A 22,587-nucleotide genomic window follows, 5' to 3' on the forward strand; every position below is an offset into this window, starting at 1 on the left:
ACTTGGTAGCAGTCTGATGAATAACTATATCTCTAGACTTGGTACCATTCTGAATAACTATATATCTAGACTTTGTACCAGTCTGAATAACTATATCTCTAGATTTCGTATCAGTCTGATGAACAACTATATATCTAGACTTTGTACCAGTCTGAATAACTATATATCTAGACTTGGTACCTGTCTGATGAATAACTATATATCTAGACTTGGTACCTGTCTGAATAACTATATCTCTAGATTTCGTATCAGTCTGATGAATAACTATATATCTAGACTTTGTACCAGTCTGAATAACCATATCTCTGGACTTGGTACCTGTCTGATGAATAACTATATATCTAGACTTGGTACCTGTCTGAATAACTATATCTCTAGATTTCGTATCAGTCTGATGAATAACTATATATCTAGACTTTGTACCAGTCTGAATAACTATATATATAGACTTGGTACCTGTCTGATGAATAACTATATATCTAGACTTGGTACCTGTCTGATGAATAACTATATATCTAGACTTGGTACCAGTCTGATGAATAACTATATATCTAGACTTGGTACTAGTCTGATGAATAACTATATCTCTAGATTTGGTATCAGTCTGATGAATAACTATATCTCTAGATTTCGTATCAGTCTGATGAATAACTATATATCTAGACTTTGTACCAGTCTGAATAACCATATCTCTAGACTTGGTACCAGTCTGATGAATAACTATATATCTAGACTCTGTACCAGTCTGAATAACTATATCTGTAGATTTCGTATCAGTCTGATGAATAACTATATATCTAGACTTTGTACCAGTCTGAATAACTATATATCTAGACTTTGTACCAGTCTGAATAACTATATCTCTAGATTTCGTATCAGTCTGATGAATAACCATATATCTAGACTTTGTACCAGTCTGAATAACTATATATCTAGACTTGGTACCAGTCTGATGAATAACTATATCTCTAGACTTGGTACCAGTCTGAATAACTATATATCTAGACTTTGTACCAGTCTGAATAACTATATATCTAGACTTGGTACCAGTCTGATGAATAACTATATATCTAGACTTGGTACCAGTCTGATGAATAACTATATCTCTAGACTTGGTACCAGTCTGATGAATAACTATATCTCTAGACTTGGTACCAGTCTGATGAATAACTATATATCTAGACTTGGTACCAGTCTGATGAATAACTATATATCTAGACTTGGTACTAGTCTGATGAATAACTATATCTCTAGATTTGGTATCAGTCTGATGAATAACTATATCTCTAGATTTCGTATCAGTCTGATGAATAACTATATATCTAGACTTTGTACCAGTCTGAATAACCATATCTCTAGACTTGGTACCAGTCTGATGAATAACTATATATCTAGACTCTGTACCAGTCTGAATAACTATATCTCTAGATTTCGTATCAGTCTGATGAATAACTATATATCTAGACTTTGTACCAGTCTGAATAACTATATATCTAGACTTTGTACCAGTCTGAATAACTATATCTCTAGATTTCGTATCAGTCTGATGAATAACCATATATCTAGACTTTGTACCAGTCTGAATAACTATATATCTAGACTTGGTACCAGTCTGATGAATAACTATATCTCTAGACTTGGTACCAGTCTGAATAACTATATATCTAGACTTTGTACCAGTCTGAATAACTATATATCTAGACTTGGTACCAGTCTGATGAATAACTATATATCTAGACTTGGTACCAGTCTGATGAATAACTATATCTCTAGACTTGGTACCAGTCTGATGAATAACTATATCTCTAGACTTGGTACCAGTCTGATGAATAACTATATATCTAGACTTGGTACCAGTCTGATGAATAACTATATATCTAGACTTGGTACCAGTCTGATGAATAACTATATATCTAGACTTGGTACCAGTCTGATGAATAACTATATATCTAGACTTTGTACCAGTCTGATGAATAACTATATCTCTAGACTTGGTACCAGTCTGATGAATAACTATATATCTAGACTTGGTACCAGTCTGATGAATAACTATATATCTAGACTTGGTACCAGTCTGATGAATAACTATATCTCTAGATTTGGTATCAGTCTGATGAATAACTATATCTCTAGATTTCGTATCAGTCTGATGAATAACTATATATCTAGACTTTGTACCAGTCTGAATAACCATATCTCTGGACTTGGTACCTGTCTGATGAATAACTATATATCTAGACTTTGTACCAGTCTGAATAACTATATATCTAGACTTTGTACCAGTCTGATGAATAACTATATCTCTAGACTTGGTACCAGTCTGAATAACTATATATCTAGACTTTGTACCAGTCTGAATAACTATATCTCTAGATTTCGTATCAGTCTGATGAATAACTATATATCTAGACTTTGTACCAGTCTGAATAACTATATATCTAGACTTGGTACCTGTCTGATGAATAACTATATATCTAGACTTGGTACCAGTCTGATGAATAACTATATCTCTAGACTTGGTACCTGTCTGATGAATAACTATATATCTAGACTTGGTACCAGTCTGATGAATAACTATATATCTAGACTTGGTACCAGTCTGATGAATAACTATATCTCTAGACTTGGTACCAGTCTGATGAATAACTATATATCTAGACTTGGTACCAGTCTGATGAATAACTATATATCTAGACTTGGTACCAGTCTGATGAATAACTATATATCTAGACTTGGTACCAGTCTGATGAATAACTATATATCTAGACTTGGTACCAGTCTGATGAATAACTATATCTCTAGATTTCGTATCAGTCTGATGAATAACTATATATCTAGACTTTGTACGAGTCTGAATAACCATATCTCTAGACTTGGTAGCAGTCTGATGAATAACTATATCTCTAGACTTGGTACCATTCTGAATAACTATATATCTAGACTTTGTACCAGTCTGAATAACTATATCTCTAGATTTCGTATCAGTCTGATGAACAACTATATATCTAGACTTTGTACCAGTCTGAATAACTATATATCTAGACTTGGTACCTGTCTGATGAATAACTATATATCTAGACTTGGTACCTGTCTGAATAACTATATCTCTAGATTTCGTATCAGTCTGATGAATAACTATATATCTAGACTTTGTACCAGTCTGAATAACCATATCTCTGGACTTGGTACCTGTCTGATGAATAACTATATATCTAGACTTTGTACCAGTCTGAATAACTATATATCTAGACTTTGTACCAGTCTGATGAATAACTATATCTCTAGACTTGGTACCAGTCTGAATAACTATATATCTAGACTTTGTACCAGTCTGAATAACTATATCTCTAGATTTCGTATCAGTCTGATGAATAACTATATATCTAGACTTTGTACCAGTCTGAATAACTATATATCTAGACTTGGTACCTGTCTGATGAATAACTATATATCTAGACTTGGTACCAGTCTGATGAATAACTATATCTCTAGACTTGGTACCTGTCTGATGAATAACTATATATCTAGACTTGGTACCAGTCTGATGAATAACTATATATCTAGACTTGGTACCAGTCTGATGAATAACTATATCTCTAGACTTGGTACCAGTCTGATGAATAACTATATATCTAGACTTGGTACCAGTCTGATGAATAACTATATATCTAGACTTGGTACCAGTCTGATGAATAACTATATATCTAGACTTGGTACCAGTCTGATGAATAACTATATCTCTAGATTTCGTATCAGTCTGATGAATAACTATATATCTAGACTTTGTACGAGTCTGAATAACCATATCTCTAGACTTGGTAGCAGTCTGATGAATAACTATATCTCTAGACTTGGTACCATTCTGAATAACTATATATCTAGACTTTGTACCAGTCTGAATAACTATATCTCTAGATTTCGTATCAGTCTGATGAACAACTATATATCTAGACTTTGTACCAGTCTGAATAACTATATATCTAGACTTGGTACCTGTCTGATGAATAACTATATATCTAGACTTGGTACCTGTCTGAATAACTATATCTCTAGATTTCGTATCAGTCTGATGAATAACTATATATCTAGACTTTGTACCAGTCTGAATAACCATATCTCTGGACTTGGTACCTGTCTGATGAATAACTATATATCTAGACTTGGTACCTGTCTGAATAACTATATCTCTAGATTTCGTATCAGTCTGATGAATAACTATATATCTAGACTTTGTACCAGTCTGAATAACTATATATATAGACTTGGTACCTGTCTGATGAATAACTATATATCTAGACTTGGTACCTGTCTGATGAATAACTATATATCTAGACTTGGTACCAGTCTGATGAATAACTATATATCTAGACTTGGTACTAGTCTGATGAATAACTATATCTCTAGATTTGGTATCAGTCTGATGAATAACTATATCTCTAGATTTCGTATCAGTCTGATGAATAACTATATATCTAGACTTTGTACCAGTCTGAATAACCATATCTCTAGACTTGGTACCAGTCTGATGAATAACTATATATCTAGACTCTGTACCAGTCTGAATAACTATATCTCTAGATTTCGTATCAGTCTGATGAATAACTATATATCTAGACTTTGTACCAGTCTGAATAACTATATATCTAGACTTTGTACCAGTCTGAATAACTATATCTCTAGATTTCGTATCAGTCTGATGAATAACCATATATCTAGACTTTGTACCAGTCTGAATAACTATATATCTAGACTTGGTACCAGTCTGATGAATAACTATATCTCTAGACTTGGTACCAGTCTGAATAACTATATATCTAGACTTTGTACCAGTCTGAATAACTATATATCTAGACTTGGTACCAGTCTGATGAATAACTATATATCTAGACTTGGTACCAGTCTGATGAATAACTATATCTCTAGACTTGGTACCAGTCTGATGAATAACTATATCTCTAGACTTGGTACCAGTCTGATGAATAACTATATATCTAGACTTGGTACCAGTCTGATGAATAACTATATATCTAGACTTGGTACCAGTCTGATGAATAACTATATATCTAGACTTGGTACCAGTCTGATGAATAACTATATATCTAGACTTTGTACCAGTCTGATGAATAACTATATCTCTAGACTTGGTACCAGTCTGATGAATAACTATATATCTAGACTTGGTACCAGTCTGATGAATAACTATATATCTAGACTTGGTACCAGTCTGATGAATAACTATATCTCTAGATTTGGTATCAGTCTGATGAATAACTATATCTCTAGATTTCGTATCAGTCTGATGAATAACTATATATCTAGACTTTGTACCAGTCTGAATAACCATATCTCTGGACTTGGTACCAGTCTGATGAATAACTATATATCTAGACTCTGTACCAGTCTGAATAACTATATCTCTAGATTTCGTATCATTCTGATGAATAACTATATATCTAGACTTTGTACCAGTCTGAATAACTATATATCTAGACTTTTTACCAGTCTGAATAACTATATCTCTAGATTTCGTATCAGTCTGATGAATAACTATATATCTAGACTTTGTACCAGTCTGAATAACTATATATATAGACTTGGTACCTGTCTGATGAATAACTATATATCTAGACTTGGTACCTGTCTGATGAATAACTATATATCTAGACTTGGTACCAGTCTGATGAATAACTATATCTCTAGACTTGTTACCTGTCTGATGAATAACTATATCTCTAGACTTGGTACCGGTCTGATGAATAACTATATATCTAGACTTGGTACCAGTCTGATGAATAACTATATATCTAGACTTGGTACCAGTCTGATGAATAACTATATCTCTAGACTTGGTACCAGTCTGATGAATAACTATATATCTAGACTTGGTACCAGTCTGATGAATAACTATATATCTAGACTTGGTACCAGTCTGATGAATAACTATATCTCTAGACTTGGTACCAGTCTGATGAATAACTATATATCTAGACTTTGTACCAGTCTGATGAATAACTATATCTCTAGACTTGGTACCAGTCTGAATAACCATATCTCTAGACTTGTTACCAGTCTGATGAATAACTATATATCTAGACTTGGTACCAGTCTGATGAATAACTATATATCTAGACTTGGTACCAGTCTGATGAATAATTTAATCTCGATTTGGAAAGTAGCCATCTGTAGAGGTATCTGCTGTTATTTTGCTTCCTGGAGAATGACATGTGAAAAGTGCTGTTTTTTTTTAGCTTGGAGGACACACAAGCTTAACTGCTGCCATCTAGTGATGAAACTGCATGAGAGAAAACATACCCAACTCTCACCCACTCAACAGTCAGGGACATATAGAAAGGTTTCGTAGTGATCTTGTCCTAGTCAGCGTTAGGTTGAGACACTTAGTGCTAGGTGAGTAGTTAGCCACTTTAGACAAAAAATGTCCTTATTTTAATAAGAAACAAACAGATTTAGTTGTCTCACTGACTCAAATATAGACTCATTGTTCTAGTACTGTAGGTTTGTAAAGGATTAAACATAATGGAAAAAGTGTTATGTTGAACATCGTTCTCTGTGTATCGCTATCACCAAGTCGGTAGTGCTTGGACCTTCTGTATAAATTTCTGTATAAATATCTTGATAATAATATGTTCTAGTGAGGTTGTTGTTTCTCTCTGCTGTTATAATGTGCTAATACAGTATTATGGTTAGCTGATAACTCAGACCATCACATGTTCACAACTCATTTTCATGATTCTCTGAAACACTTGATGAATGTCCCATGTGTTGTTCCCAATTCATGGATTGGTATTTCTGTTCCGTAGGTGACTGTGTGGTAATACTGTAGTACATGTGTGGTGGTAATTGGTTGTGTTAATGGTGTGTTATCTCTGTCCCCTGCGTGCGTGTGTACGGTGACTGTTCTCAGGGTTTCCCAGAGTCAGGTGGGCCAGAACTTTACCTTTGTGCTGACGGACATCGAGAGCAAGCAGAGGTTTGGTTTCTGTAGACTCACGTCCGGCTGCCGCGTCTGCATCTGTCTGCTCAGGTACGACACATACCACTTAAAAATTAGTACATTTCAACAAGGCAGCTTATTCTCTACCTACTGGCCGATTGATCAATCAGTTACGCAAATTAAGTATTGTTTTTTAGAAATGAATTTTGTCACAATTATCCAACGTATGAAGAAAGACATGTTTATTTTCGTTAGTTATTCATAAATAAATACAATTTGAAGTTGTAATATCTTCACTTCACTCTTTATAATATGCAGATTACATGTCTTAATTGATTGTGGAGACGGTGAGGTTTTGGAAGTGAAAGAAACTCAAATATAGATGATGAAACTGTTTCTTTGGAAGCAATATGCATCTGAGTGTTAGCCTCTTGAAGTTAGTCAGTTACAGAATACTAAACTCCTGAACTCCCTATTCATTTGGTCCCTATAATATTATTCATTTAGTTATTTTATCCAGGACAAACAATTGAAGTACAACCTATCAATGACAACTATAAAGTATTGTTTTAGTAGTAGACCGACGGTTGTCCTTTCAACTCCCTCTCGAGATATTGTTTAGCACAGATTTATCTAAAATATTATGTCATCTTTAATTATTGCACAGAAAGATATCTAAGTAAAAAATACATTGAAAAATGTTTTATTTATTTTAATAGGACCTTTTAAATTAAACCACATTTTATGTTAACAGTTGACAATGTCCTTTTAAGAAGAAACATTGAATTAGTAAAACAGTATAGTTGAATTAACCACAGGAGTAATGGGAATTTGCACAATAAAAAAAGAATAATAAAAAAATAACAAAATTGGGGGATATTGACGACAGTCGCAGGGTTTATCTTGTTCTTGATGAGCTGCTGTTGAGATGAGCTCCACCCCCCCCTCCTCCCCCCCTCAACTCTCCCGGACAGCCACCACCATGCCCTTTGTTTCTCTCTCTCTTCTCGTTATTTTCAGCTACTGGCACAGAAGCACGGCAAAGGAAGCCGCTCGGCCCATAATTATGCATGAAGCCTCGCTGCCAATTAGCAGAGACTCCCATGCCCCTCTTTGAGTCCTACATGCTAATTCATTTGACATATGATGTATACAATTCATTATGCATTCTGAGTAGTTTGCATGGCTTGCTTCATTCATCATAAGAAATGTATAGAAAGTTTTTATTCTTCTGTGTGTGTGTGTGTGTGTGTGTGTGTGTGTGTGTGTGTGTGTGTGTGTGTGTGTGTGTGTGTGTGTGTGTGTGTGTGTGTTTTAAAGACTTCACAGTTCTGTTTTTGTGGCCTGTTTTATTTATGTTTGCCTCTTAAATAGACCCACTGTGTGGGGAAAAAGATTAGTGAAAATATTTTAAAACATAATAACAAAGTTGCATATTTTGGATATCTCATGGTTTATACATGTGAAATATGTACAAATGTGATTTTTCACATCAATGACAGAGAGTAAAGACCTGATCCCAAGTTTATTCTGTTGTTTTTTGGGAAGTAGTTGATAATTCTTAGATAAACAATCCAAGTTGTGATCATATTGAAAAATATGTTTTAACGTATGTTGTGATCATATAAAACAGATAGATACAAATTTAGACGATCAACAAGGTCCCTGCGAAGACATTTCTAGCTAGCTACCTTCATTTAAAGTGTTTGTTTCCCGGATATAAAACAAAAGTAATTAAAACCATTTGGTTCTCTGTGATTGTTGAAGTGCTGGGACTATAAAATTGTCACCTATGCTTACACAAGGAAGCGGCTTAATGACTAGGACAGTTTTACATGGACAGGGCTTTGTAGTGCTGCGACTAAAGCCCAGGTCAAAAGGGCCGTGCTACCTTCAGGCCAAAACCTTTTTAAAGAGGTACAATGCTTCGATTTTACAATCTTTCTTCCTTCCCCTCGACCCCCATCCTCCGCCTCCTCTTCTTTCCTTTGGTAATTCTCTCACATTTAGGGAGAAACCGCCTTCGGACATGTGAGAGAGGTCGCTGATGAAAAAAGGCGGTTTCCTTGATTTTATTTGGCGGCTGAGAATTGGGTTCCCTTTTAGGGAAGTTAGCACTCCCGTTAGTGGTCACTGAGCGGGACGCCGGAGGGCATTTCCTTCCCAGTACTTAACCTCTAACCCGGGAAAGTAAAGGTGTAATCAAATCTTCCAGTGAGCCAGCTACAAGGTGCAAGTTGACTGGGTGTAGAGGGAGATTTAAGACCCATCCAGGGAATAGGAATAACACACAACAGGTACTTTATGGCAGCAAACAGCGGAGACGCGGCTACGTCGTTAAAAACGTGTAGTTTACTAATCACATGACAACCTAGCCAAAGATATACACATATTTATTTGCCCTGAAATGTATTGAGAGATTGCAGTTGGTTTATATTGATAATATCCCAACCCCAGAAAACATAACTCTCATCTCTCTGTTGTAATTTGTTTAGTTGGTAATTACATCATTTATGTCCTTACAAAAACATCAGTTAATTGATTTGAGCTTTTAGATAATATTTGTCTTCAACAGAATTATAATAAAGAAGATTTGATCACTTCCACTGCTAGCTTATATCTTCTGACCATCCCCGTGTGTGGTGTGAGAGTTGATAGAGAGTCTGAGGGGTTGTGTTGTGGTAGGGGATACAATATGAGGGGTTGTGGTAGGGGTACAATATGAGGGGTTGTGGTAGGGGATACAGTCTGAGGGGTTGTGGTAGGGGATACAGTATGAGGGGTTGTGGTAGGGGATACAGTATGAGGGGTTGTGGTAGGGGTACAATATGAGGGGTTGTGGTAGGGGATACAATATGAGGGGTTGTGGTAGGCGATACAGTATGAGGGGTTGTGGTAGGGGATACAGTATGAGGGGTTGTGGTAGAGGATACAGTCTGAGGGGTTGTGGTAGGGGATACAATATGAGGGGTTGTGGTAGGGGATACAATATGAGGGGTTGTGGTAGGGGATACAGTATGAGGGGTTGTGGTAGGGGATACAGTATGAGGGGTTGTGGTAGGGGATACAGTATGAGGGGTTGTGGTAGGGGATACAGTATGAGGGGTCGTGGTAGGGGATACAGTATGAGGGGTTGTGGTAGGGGATACAGTCTGAGGGGTTGTGGTAGGGGGTACAATATGAGGGGTTGTGGTAGGGGTACAGTATGAGGGGTTGTGGTAGGGGATACAGTCTGAGGGGTCGTGGTAGGGGATACAGTCTGAGGGGTCGTGGTAGGGGATACAGTATGAGGGGTCGTGGTAGGGGATACAGTATGAGGGGTCGTGGTAGGGGATACAGTATGAGGGGTTGTGGTAGGGGATACAGTCTGAGGGGTTGTGGTAGGGGATACAATATGAGGGGTTGTGGTAGGGGATACAGTATGAGGGGTCGTGGTAGGGGATACAGTCTGAGGGGTCGTGGTAGGGGATACAGTCTGAGGGGTCGTGGTAGGGGATACAGGATGAGGGGTCGTGGTAGGGGATACAGGATGAGGGGTCGTGGTAGGGGATACAGGATGAGGGGTCGTGGTAGGGGCCACAGATTAATTGGTTTACTTTGTGAGTATACAGTACTTTGAAGGGACATATGTGTTTTAAAACAGCTGGAGAGATAACCAAGCCCCCCCACACACAGTGATGGATGTCTCTCTATCGGGGACTTAGGAAACACAAACAGGTCTAAGCCGCTAACTGGGGAGAGGAGCAGTGCTTACTGACATAGTTTCATTTAAGAAAAAAGAAACGCATACCACAGAAAAACCTCAGGCAAGATGTAGTCCAATAGCCCTATCTGGGTATCACCATGAGTTGTGGTTCGCTGCTCTGTGCTACACCAATCATTTCTTTGTCTCTAAAACAAAAGATTACAGCCTGGTCATTAAGGAGTGTGATGGTTGAGAGGGATGTGAGGCCTGACGAAGGAGAGGCTGACAGGACACATGAGGAGAGAGCGATTGAGGCCTATTTAAATAAATCCTCACATGGGATATGTAAGGGATTAGTGTCCAGGAGCCTATCTTCTTAAACAAAGGGCAAGAGGAGACTGATCATGACTATTTCAGTGACCTGCTCAGATTTTTTACTTTTTTATGTTGCATTTTTTGGTTGAATTTATTAACTTCAACACACCCACATCTCATAGAAATATCCATTGCTTGTTTGTTTGGCAACATGGGCATATTTATCTCTTTAGGTTTCTGTTTTGAAATGTCCAGTCAGCATGTGAATTTTGTAGATAACACAGGCATGTTGCGTTTTGTGTTTCGACTGTGTGTGACCTGATTACGGTGAGATCTTCATGCGGACATCAGAATATTGGCCTGTGAAGAAGCTGATCGTTCCAGGTTAATGGTCACTCAGGCCCCCTGATGGCTGCGCTTGGCTGCACTTGCCCGGGAACCGCCCTGTCATTGGCCCCTTGCGGATTTAGCGATATTAAAATTTGCATTAGGTTGACTTTGTTTTCTTGTTTTGTGTTAATTCCAGTCTGCAGAGCAGCCAGTGACCCATGCCCTGAGAACTACCCAGCATCCCCCTGTCTCTACAGGACTTCCATGGCTAATAAAAGTCCCTCAGCCAAGCCCTAACACACACACACACACACACACACACACACACACACACACACACGTTTTACTGGGGATTACAAATCAAACATTTTATTGTAATCTCTTTAGAATTATTTTGTATTAGCCTACTACATTAGTCATTTTAGAGACAGTATTTTACTGAAAGTTTCATTGTGATTTTATTTGGTGGTTATTTTTTGTTAGCCAGGTAGCCATTTCAGTTTAACAACCAACTTTTGTTAATGCATAATACCCACACATTCATTCATTCATTTGTTCTTAATTTCATCCTTCATTCAGTTAGTGAACGTTAATGAAGCATCTATTTATTTGTTGAAGTGCAGATTCATAACGTTTTCCATTGTCATTATGCCAGACATTTTCTAAAATACAAAGCTGAATGAAAATGTAATAACTCACTTCGATACCCCACCACATTTTTTTATTATTTGATTGCATAACATTATAAATTAACTGAGCTCTCTTTTCTGAGCAACCTTCAAGCCAAAACAAAATGCTGGCCACATTCCACCTCAAAAGCAAGTCAAATATCTCCGCCAAGAACGTGTCAATCTTATCAAGAGAGACATATTGCAGATGCTTCTGGCTTCTGGTGGGTGGATTTTGCCATTAGCTATAACACAAACACTACAGTATAAATTATTTTTAGTTTGTTCATTTTATTTATTAATTTGCCATTAATTAGGTAAGGAAAAACCAGAAGGAATGTCTATTTGAAAATGTGTAAATAGGTGGTGGGGTAGTGCTTCTCTCCCTCTGCGTCTGTGTGTTGGCTTGGGTTGAGCCTGGGCTGTGCATCTGGGATCAGTATGCTTGTAAACCATGGCATCCCTCCTCCTCCTCCTCCTACCACAGCTCTCACTGGCCCAGTCATGTTGGGTTGAAGAACTAAAGCCCGTCTCTACCTTCCTTCCTCACTTCCTTTAAACTAAAGACTTGTCTCTACCTCCTCTGCCCACCACCTTTAAACAGCAGACACGACAGGAATGTGTAAAATGCAAAGCCCCCAGAATAAGAAGAATGCGTTGATTAGATGTACCGTATACTATTTTACCAACAGCAGTAGGACTATACACTGGCTGTGTCCATAGCTCACTGGCTGTGTCCATAGCACACTGGCTGTGTCCATAGCACACTGGCTGTGTCCATAGCTCACTGGCTGTGTCCATAGCTCACTGGCTGTGTCCATAGCTCACTTCTGTTTGTGTTTTTATTCATTATTTAGAATTCTGGCTTGATTGTAAACATGTGTATTTTGTGTTTCTCTCTGTCTCTCAGTTATTTGCCATGTGTTTTTCTCCGTCTCTCAGTTATCTGCCCTGGTTTGAGATCTATTACAAGCTCCTGAACACGCTAGCAGATTACCTAACCACAAACCAGGTAAGAGCTCTGTACACTACTTCTTTAAGACATGTGGCATTTAAAAGAGAGAGAGAGAGAGAGAGAGAGAGAGAGAGAGAGAGAGAGAGAGAGAGAGAGAGAGAGAGAGAGAGAGAGAGAGAGAGAGAGAGAGAGAGAGAGAGAGAGAGAGAGAGAGAGAGAGAGAGAGAGAGAGAGAGAGAGAGAGAGAGAGAGAGAGAGAGAGAGAGAGAGAGAGAGAGAGAGAGAGAGAGCTCTTGATGATTTACTGGAAAACAACAAACCGTTTAGGAATACACACATGAACATGCACACACACACAATCGTGTTTACACACGCACTTCGGCTAACTGCAATAAACTGAAGGGGAGGAAGAGAGCATTGAGGAGGATGGAGGAAGAGGGAGAAGGAGAGAGCATTGAGGAGGAAGGAAGAGGGGGAAGGAGAGGGCATTGAGGGGGATGGAGGAAGAGGGAGAAGGAGAGAGCATTGAAGAGGGGGAAGGAGAGAGCATTGAGGAGGAGAGAGGAATAGGGGGAAGGAGAGAGCATTGAGGAGGTGGGAGAAAGAGAGAGCATTGAGGAGGAGGGAGGAAGAGGGGGAAGGAGAGGGCATTGAGGGGGAGGGAGGAATAGGGGGAAGGAGAGAGCATTGAGGAGGAGGGAGGAAGAGGGAGAAAGAGAGCGCATTGAGGAGGAGGAAGGAAGAGGGGGAAGGAGAGGGCATTGAGGGGGAGGAAGGAATAGGAGGAAGGAGAGAGCATTGATGAGGAGGGAGGAAGAGGGAGAAGGAGAGGGCATTGAGGAGGATGGAGGAAGAGGGAGAAGGAGAGAGCATTGAGGAGGAGGAAGAGGAAGGAGAGGATAGGGGATGGAGGAGAGGGAGAAGGAGAGAGCATTGAGGGAGGAGAGAGCATTGAGGAGGAGGAGGGAGGAAAGAGGAGGGGGAGAAAGAGAGAGCATTGAGGAGGAGGGAGGAAGAGGGAGAAGGAGAGGGCATTGAGGGGGAGGGAGGAATAGGGGGAAGGAGAGAGCATTGAGGAGGAGGGAGGAAGAGGGAGAAAGAGAGAGCATTGAGGAGGAGGGAGGGAGGGAAGGAGAGGGCATTGAGGAGGAGGGAGGAAGAGGGAGAAGGAGAGAGCATTGAGGAGGAGGGAGGAAGAGGTAGAAGGAGATGGAATTGAGAGGAGGGAGGAAGAGGGGGAGGGAGAGGGCATTGAGGAGGAGGGAGGAAGAGGGAGAAGGAGAGAGCATTGAGGAGGAGGGAGGAATAGGGGGAAGGAGAGAGCATTGAGGAGGAGAGAGCATTGAGGAGGAGGGAGGAAGAGGGAGAAAGAGAGAGCATTGAGGAGGAGGGAGGAAGAGGGAGAAGGAGAGGGCATTGAGGAGGAGGGAGGAATAGGGGGAAGGAGAGAGCATTGAGGAGGAGGGAGGAAGAGGGAGAAGGAGAGAGCATTGAGGAGGAGGGAGGGAGAAGGAGAGGGCATTGAGGAGGGAGGGAGGAAGAGGGAGAAGGAGAGAGCATTGAGGAGGAGGGAGGAAGAGGAGAAGGAGATGGAATTGTGGAGGGAGGGAGGAAGAGGGGGGAAGGAGAGAGCATTGAGGAGGAGGGAGGAAGAGGGAGAAGGAGAGAGCATTGAGGAGGAGGGAGGAAGAGGGGGAAGGAGAGAGCATTGAGGAGTGAGGAGGAGGGAGGAAGAGGGAGAAGGAGAGGGCATTGAGGAGGAGGGAGGAAGAGGGAGAAGGAGAGGGCATTGAGGAGGAGGGAGGAATAGGGGGAAGGCGAGAGCATTGAGGAGGAGGGAGGAAGAGGGAGAAGGAGAGAGCATTGAGGAGGAGGGAGGAAGAGGGAGAAGGAGAGGGCATTGAGGAGGGAGGGAGGAATAGGGGGAAGGAGAGGGCATTGAGGAGGAGGGAGGAATAGGAGGAAGGAGAGAGCATTGAGGAGGGAGGGAGGAATAGGAGGAAGGAGAGAGCATTGAGGGAGAAGGAGAGAGCATTGAGGAAGAGGCAGGAATAAGGGGAAGGAGAGAGCATTGAGGGAGAAGGAGAGAGCATTGAGGAAGAGTGGGAAGGAGAGAGCATTGAGGGAGGAAGATAGAGCATTGAGGAAGAGGGAGGAATAGGGGGAAGGAGAGAGCATTGAGGAAGAGGGAGGAATAGGGAGAAGGAGAGAGCATTGAGTAAGAGGGGGAAGGAGAGAGCATTGAGGGAGGAAGATAGAGCATTGAGGAAGAGGGAGGAAGGGATTGGTTGTGAGCTGGAACTAAGGAGTGCCATCGGTGTGCTGTCATGTACTTCCTCAACACTACTGAGGGAGGCATGAAGGGGACCGAGCCTCCCTTATATACACACACACACACACACACACACACACACACACACACACACACACACACACACACACACACACACACACGTAGGGTCAGAGGGCACAGGAAACGGACCATGTCATGCAAAATTTCAACCAATCGGGAGTGCTGACCTTCATTAGCTAACCATCATAATCTTGACCTCCTGCTTCTCTAATATTTGATTGTTTATTATATTTATATTTTAGTTATTGTATATTATATACTACTTACTTCTCAATGCTCTCTCCTAGTTTATATGTTATTCAACAGAACAATGTCTGGGTTTTTTGAATGGTGCTACTGAAATCTCTGGTCAATTGAGTGGATCTGAACTACATTAGTGTAAATACATTTATGGATGAATGTGTTTGACGCATGTAATTTCCAGTCAAAACAAAAGGAGAGCACAAGTATAAAGGCTATTTTCTGTAAAATAAAAACTCCTTTGTTTGTGTGGACATTTCTGTGTTCATCTTTATTTCTGCTCTGAAGCGGAGAGATCGAGAGCGAGCGAGTAAGAGAGAGAGAGTGATTCAGAAAGAGAAGATGGATGAGGTGTGTGTGTGTGTGTGTGTGTGTGTGTGTGTGTGTGTGTGTGTGTGTGTGTGTGTGTGTGTGTGTGTGTGTGTGTGTGTGTGTGTGTGTGTGTGTGTGTGTGTGTGTGTGTGTGTGTGTGTTGGGGAAGTGAAGTGTCGGTGTGCATGGTTTGGTTTATATTTACCCTGCCGTAGCAAGGCGATGGAGGGACGTTGACAGATGAGGGTTTAGGACCAGGGGTAAATGAAGTGTTTCCTCAGGCTCAGCTCTGTTACTGACCATGCGTGTGAGCATTCAGCATCTCATGACAGGAGGCTGTTCAATCGTGTCTCTCACACACACACATACACACACACACACACACACACACACACACACACACACACACACACACACTGTTAAAGCTCCACCATTGAAAGCTGCCAATCAGAGAGACAAAAATGGTCTTGAGACAAAAATGTTTTTCATATACAATTAACTATGTCTTAGTAACTATGTCTTAGTAACTATGTCTTAGTAACTATGTCTTAGTAACTATGTCTTAGTAACTGTGTCTTAGTAACTATGTCTTAGTAACTATGTCTTAGTAACTGTGTCTTAGTAACTGTGTCTTAGTAACTGTGTCTTAGTAACTGTGTCTTAGTAACTGTGTCTTAGCAACTGTGTCTTAGCAACTGTGTCTTAGCAACTGTGTCTTAGCAACTGTGTCTTAGCAACTGTGTCTTAGCAACTGTGTCTTAGCAACTGTGTCTTAGTAACTATGTCTTAGTCTTAGTAACTATGTCTTAGTAACTATGCAACTTAGTCTTAGTAACTATGTCTTAGTAACTATGCAACTTAGTCTTAGTAACTATGTCTTACTAACTATGCAACTATGTCTTAGTAACTATGTCTTAGTAACTATGTCTTACTAACTATGCAACTTAGTCTTAGTAACTATGTCTTACTAACTATGCAACTTAGTCTTAGTAACTATGTCTTACTAACTATGCAACTATGTCTTAGTAACTATGTCTTACTAACTATGCAACTATGTCTTAGTAACTATGTCTTAGTAACTATGTCTTAGTAACTATGCAATTATGTCTTAGTAACCTGTCTTAGTAACTACAGTGCCTTAAGAAAGTATTGGGTGGTGGACCATTCTTGATGGACACGGGGAAACTGTTGAGCATGAAAAGCCCAGCAGCATTGCAGTTCTTGACACACTACCGTACCCTGTTCAAAAAGCACTTAAATATGTTGTCTTGCCCATTTACCCTCTGAATGGCACACATACACAATCCATGTTTCAAGGCTTTTAAAATTCTTCTTTAACCTGCCTCCTCCCCTTCATCTACACTGATTTCAAGTGGATTTAACAGTTGTCATCAATAAGGGATCATAGCTTTCACCTGGATTCACCTGGTGTTTTGTATATATATCTGACACACGATTTTACATTTGGATAATTCTTATTGTGGTGTGTTTTGCAGGAGAATGAGCTGAATGACATGCTGAACTCTCTGTACAGTCTGCCGGTGCCAAAGCCTTTCACACCCGTCAACCTGAGTGTGGTAGGTACAGCAGGACTCCTGGAAAGGAGAGGGGGAATGGAGGGGGGAGAGGAGAGGGGGAACGGAGGGGGGAGAGGAGGGAGGGGGAAACGGAGGGAGGGGGAGAGGAGAGGAGAGGGGGAGGGAGGGGGGAGAGGAGAGGAGAGGGGGAACGGAGGGGGAGAGGAGAGGAGAGGGGGAACGGAGGGAGGAGAGGAGAGGGGGAACGGAGGGGGGAGAGGAGAGGGGGAACGGAGGTGGGAGAGGAGAGGGGGAACGGAGGGAGAAGAGGGAGAACGGAGGGAGGAGAGGGAGAACGGAGGGAGGAGAGGGGGAACGGAGGGGGAGAGGAGAGGGGGAACAGGAGAGGGGGAACGGAGGGAGGAGAGGGGGAACGGAGGGGGGAGAGGGGGAACGGAGGGGGAGAGGAGAGGGGAAAGGAGGGAGGGGGAAACGGAGGGGGGAGAGGAGAGGGGGAACGGAGGGAGGAGAGGGAGAACGGAGGGAGGAGAGGGAGAGGAGAGGGGAAAGGAGGGAGGGGGAAACGGAGGGGGGAGAGGAGGGAGGGGGAGAGGAGAGGGGAAAGGAGGGAGGGGGAAACGGAGGGGGGAGAGGAGGGAGGGGGAGAGGCGAGGGGGAACGGAGGGGGAGAGGAGGGGGAGAGGAGGGAGGGGGAAACGGAGGGGGAGGGGGAAGGGGAAGGAGAGGAGAGGGGGAGGGAGGGGGAGAGGAGAGGAGAGGGGGAACGGAGGGGGAGAGGAGAGGAGAGGGGGAACGGAGGGAGGAGAGGAGAGGGGGAACGGAGGGGGAGAGGAGAGGGGGAACGGAGGTGGGAGAGGAGAGGGGGAACGGAGGGAGGAGAGGGAGAACGGAGGGAGGAGAGGGGGGAACGGAGGGGGAGAGGAGAGGGGGAACAGGAGAGGGGGAACGGAGGGAGGAGAGGGGGAACGGAGGGGGAGAGGGGGGAACGGAGGGGGGAGAGGAGAGGGGAAAGGAGGGAGGGGGGAAACGGAGGGGGAGAGGAGAGGGGAACGGAGGGAGGAGAGGGAGAACGGAGGGAGGAGAGGGAGAGGAGAGGGGAAAGGAGGGAGGGGGAAACGGAGGGGGAGAGGAGGGAGGGGGAGAGGAGAGGGGAAAGGAGGGAGGGGGAAACGGAGGGGGGGAGAGGAGGGAGGGGGAGAGGGGGGAGAGGAGGGGGAGAGGAGGGAGGGGGGAAACGGAGGGGGAGAGGAGAGGGGGAACGGAGGGAGGAGAGGGAGAACGGAGGGAGGAGAGGGGGAACGGAGGGGGAGAGGAGAGGGGAAAGGAGGGAGGGGGAAACGGAGGGGAGGGAGGGGGAAGAGGAGAGGGGAAAGGAGGGAGGGGGAAACGGAGGGGGAGAGGAGAGGGAGGGGGAGAGGAGAGGGGAACGGAGGGGGAGAGGAGGGGGAGAGGAGGGAGGGGGAGAGGAGAGGAGAGGGGGAATGGAGGGGGAGAGGAGGGGGGACAGGAGGGAGGGGGACAGGAGAGGGGGAACGGAGGGGAAAGGAGGGAGGGGGAAACGGAGGGGAGGGAGGGGGAGAGGAGAGGGGAAAGGAGGGAGGGGGAGACGGAGAGGAGGGAGGGAGGGGGAGAGGAGAGGGAGAATGGAGGGGGAGAGGAGGGGGGACAGGAGGGAGGGGGACAGGAGAGGGGGAACGGAGGGGGAGAGGAGAGGGGGAACGGAGGGGGAGAGGAGAGGGGGAACAGGAGAGGGGGTACGGAGGTGGGAGAGGAGAGGGGGAACAGGAGAGGGGGAACGGAGGGGGAGAGGAGAGGGGGAACGGAGGGAGAAGAAGGGGGAACGGAGGGAGGAGAGGGGGAGGAGAGGGGGAACGGAGGGAGGAGAGGGGGAACGGAGGGAGGAGAGGGAGAACGGAGGGAGGAGAGGGAGAACGGAGGGAGGAGAGAGGGAGAACGGAGGGAGGAGAGGGGGAACGGAGGGGGAGAGGAGAGGGGAAAGGAGGGAGGACAGGAGAGGGGGAATGGAGAGGGGGAACGGAGGGGGAGAGGAGAGGGGGAACGGAGGGAGGACAGGAGAGGGGGAACGGAGGTGGGAGAGGAGAGGAGAGGGGGAACGGAGGTGGGAGAGGAGAGGAGAGGGGGAACGGAGGTGGGAGAGGGGGAACGGAGGTGGGAGAGGAGAGGGGGAACGGAGGTGGGAGAGGGAGGAGAGGGGGAACGGAGGGGGAGAGGAGGAGAGAGAGTTAAAGGAGAGCCAGGATAAGGATGATAGGAGTGGGAGAAGTGGCTGACACTTTGTTTAGAAACACAAGTGGTCTGTGGGATAAGCCTTAGCTAGACGTCTGTTAGCCATAATGGCCGCTTTCGCAACTCATCATGTCGCCTAGTTATCACGGGCAGAAACATCCTAACAACCAACTGGCCGTCAAACACAGGTCTTGTTTTACTTACGCCTGACACTATCTCACAGAGGATTACTGGACAAATATAACACTTATTTTTAAATCGCTCCTTTTCCATAACTGTGCCTTACAGGGGCAATCTGGAGTTGTTACATACATAAGAATTTAACTTCTTAATGCCTCAGGAGCTTGGTTTAACGGTCGTCCCCCATCAGAACCCAAAATATAAGCTTGTTTTTCTCCAATGTTTGTAAACAAAGTCAATGTAAGAAAACACTATATAGCCTCACAAAGGTTTTTTTTTTTACTAGCATTTTTATGTCATGGATTATCACTTCTTGCATCAGTAGCTCTGTCTATGAATTAGAAAGTGGTGACATTTCTCCAGCCCCATCTCTCAGCTTTTTACCGAAACGGGCGGGGCGGGGCTTTGTTATTGTTTCAACTGCTAATTGTCGCTTTAAATTGATGGGGAAAATAGAGGTTTTTAGTCTCTATTTGTTATTCTGCATGATTACTGTATTGTGTTGTAAGAGAAGGCAGTTCTTTACAGTAGACTAAGACTTAAAACATGTAGCCTCTCCTTGGCTGTAATATCTAAAGGTTATACAATTATACAGTTCAATTTATTCCAGTTGTCTTTTATTAACCAATAAATACATTGATAAGAAAGAAAGGTTAAGTTGGATTGTGAAGCATCATGAGGAGGAGGAATACAATTTATTCTGTTTGTTTTTAGTCTGGCACGCTTTTAATAAACTTTTATTTTTCATTACCAAGGTTAATGGAGAAAACACGCCGAGGGGAGAGGTTAGGGTTCAACTATTACATTGATGACGCAGAATCTTCCACAACATGTTTTATTGGCTGCCAAGAAAGAAAAGCCAGATCATTGTCCCCTTTCAAGTGTGAATTCTGTTTTGCTCTCTATCTCTCTCTCACTGTGAAGACATCACTGTTGCATATTGCCACTGGGCAAGTACTGAAAGATGCACCAAGCCAACAGCCGGTGAGTGCAGGAGAAGAGTGAGTGAACGAAAGAGCTGGAAGAAAAAGGAGGGAGGAGAGAAAGAGCGATGTTAAAACCGCTGCTGCTGCTACTCTAACCGCATGGGAGCTGAGGCTTTTCCAATTTGGCCAAATAAGCCTGTCTGTCTTTTAAAATCTCACCAAAAAAACAACCTATCCTGGGCCTTGGAGTTGGGTTTCTTCTTCTCTGGAAAACAATCAAACTGAGTGAATGATTAATGGTGTTCCATTGTACTGTAGTCTCTTCCCGAGTATCAGAAGTCTTTTTTATGGTGCATGTTTAAAGCAAAGGCAATTGTGCTCAGAAAGTCTCCTTGATGCCTATCCCGTTAACCCACATTTCATGTTTTTATATAAACATCGCTTTGAAAAAAATTACAGATAAACACACAAAACACACACACACACACACACACACACACACAGAGCGAGGGCCTGGGACTGATGGAACTGAACTGAGGACGCGCAAACAAATGTGCGTGTGTTCTCAATGATTGTGCTGTGCCATGGGTTTATCAAGCAACAATAATCCACCATTAAAATATCACAGACTCCAAAGCAGAACATAGTGACTCACCACTCAACCGTAGAAAGCAGGCTGCATCATTCATGTAGGTGAATTGTCATCAGAAAGTGTTTGTGAGCACTGTAGATTTACCTTTGGTCCCTTTTTCCAGGTGAGGTGTTTTATGGGTGTTGTAATTTTGACCTGTGCTTGGTGGTGATTTCTGTCGTTTCTCTCTTCTAAGGAGTCAAAACGCTGGGGTTATGTTATCTGGAGTGGGATTTAGTGTGTGTGTGTGTGTGTGTGTGTGTGTGTGTGTGTGTGTGTGTGTGTGTGTGTGTGTGTGTGTGTGTGTGTGTATATGTGCTTGTATGAATGTGTGTCTGTCATCATATGGCGTGTGTAATAACATCTGAAATAAAGAGTGTGATTTAGTGTGTGTGCAGTCTATGCTCTCCTACATGCTCTGTCCCCCTCTCAGGCGTCTTTGATCCAAACAGTCAACCTGCTCTGGTTTCCCAAAGTGAGACAGGCAGCTCTCTGATCCTCTCAGAAACCTGTGTGTGTGTGTGTGTGTGTGTGTGTGTGTGTGTGTGTGTGTGTGTGTGTGTGTGTGTGTGTGTGTGTGTGTGTGTGTGTGTGTGTGTTTTGCTTGTACCCTTTAATACTGAAATAAAGACTTTGTTTCCTGCCAGAGAGCTCACCTCATCTTAAATCTATAGGGATCAGGTGTGTTTGCGTGTGTGTATCAGTGCTACCCTCCTAGCTGTCAGTACCGACGGAAGCTCAATAATTCCCACAGAAGAATAGATGAGGATTCATACGTTTTTTTCTCTCTCTCTCTCTCTCTCTCTCTCAGTGACATGCTACTCTACGTTGCTGACCCTGTCCTTTCTCTCTCTCTCTGTGTGTGTGTTTCCTCAGCACTCCTACTTCATAACACCAGATATCAACGGCCTGCCCACCATCCCCGAGAGTGTAAGTCAACCATCCTGCCCCAGATCTAGAGCGTGTTGGAATAAATGATCAATGAAATGTATTTATACACTGAACAAAAATATAAACGCAACATTCAACAATTTCAAAGATTTTACTGAGTTGCAATTCATATAAGGAAGTCCGTCAATTGAAATAAATTCATTAGGCCCTAATCTATGGATTTTACATGACTGGGAATACAGTTATGTATCTGTTGGTCACAGATACCTTAAAAAAAAGAAGGGAGGGGCGTGGACCAGAAAACCAGTCAGTATCTGGTGTGACCACCATTTGCCTCATGCAGCACGACACATCTCCTTTACAT

The 22,587-nt window shown here is 42.9% G+C and overlaps 1 protein-coding gene across 3 annotated transcripts in view; it reads left to right on the plus strand.

Moving 5' to 3' along the window:
* The window catches only part of LOC106560563 (DENN domain-containing protein 1B), a 259,880-nt gene that overhangs the window by 99,312 nt on the left and 137,981 nt on the right, over positions 1-22,587 (plus strand). For 2 of the 3 annotated variants that reach the window (XM_014123560.2, XM_045687898.1), the window contains exons 5-9: positions 6,923-7,042; positions 12,893-12,962; positions 17,307-17,387; positions 20,700-20,759; positions 22,209-22,262. In XM_014123560.2, coding sequence (XP_013979035.2) covers positions 6,923-7,042; positions 12,893-12,962; positions 17,307-17,387; positions 20,700-20,759; positions 22,209-22,262 — 385 coding nt within the window. The remainder of the gene's footprint in view (positions 1-6,922; positions 7,043-12,892; positions 12,963-17,306; positions 17,388-20,699; positions 20,760-22,208; positions 22,263-22,587) is intronic. The other variant, XM_045687897.1, reaches the window with a different exon arrangement.

This window comes from Salmo salar, chromosome ssa10, assembly GCF_905237065.1.
Source record: "Salmo salar chromosome ssa10, Ssal_v3.1, whole genome shotgun sequence".
NCBI classification, from domain to species: Eukaryota; Metazoa; Chordata; class Actinopteri; order Salmoniformes; family Salmonidae; genus Salmo; species Salmo salar.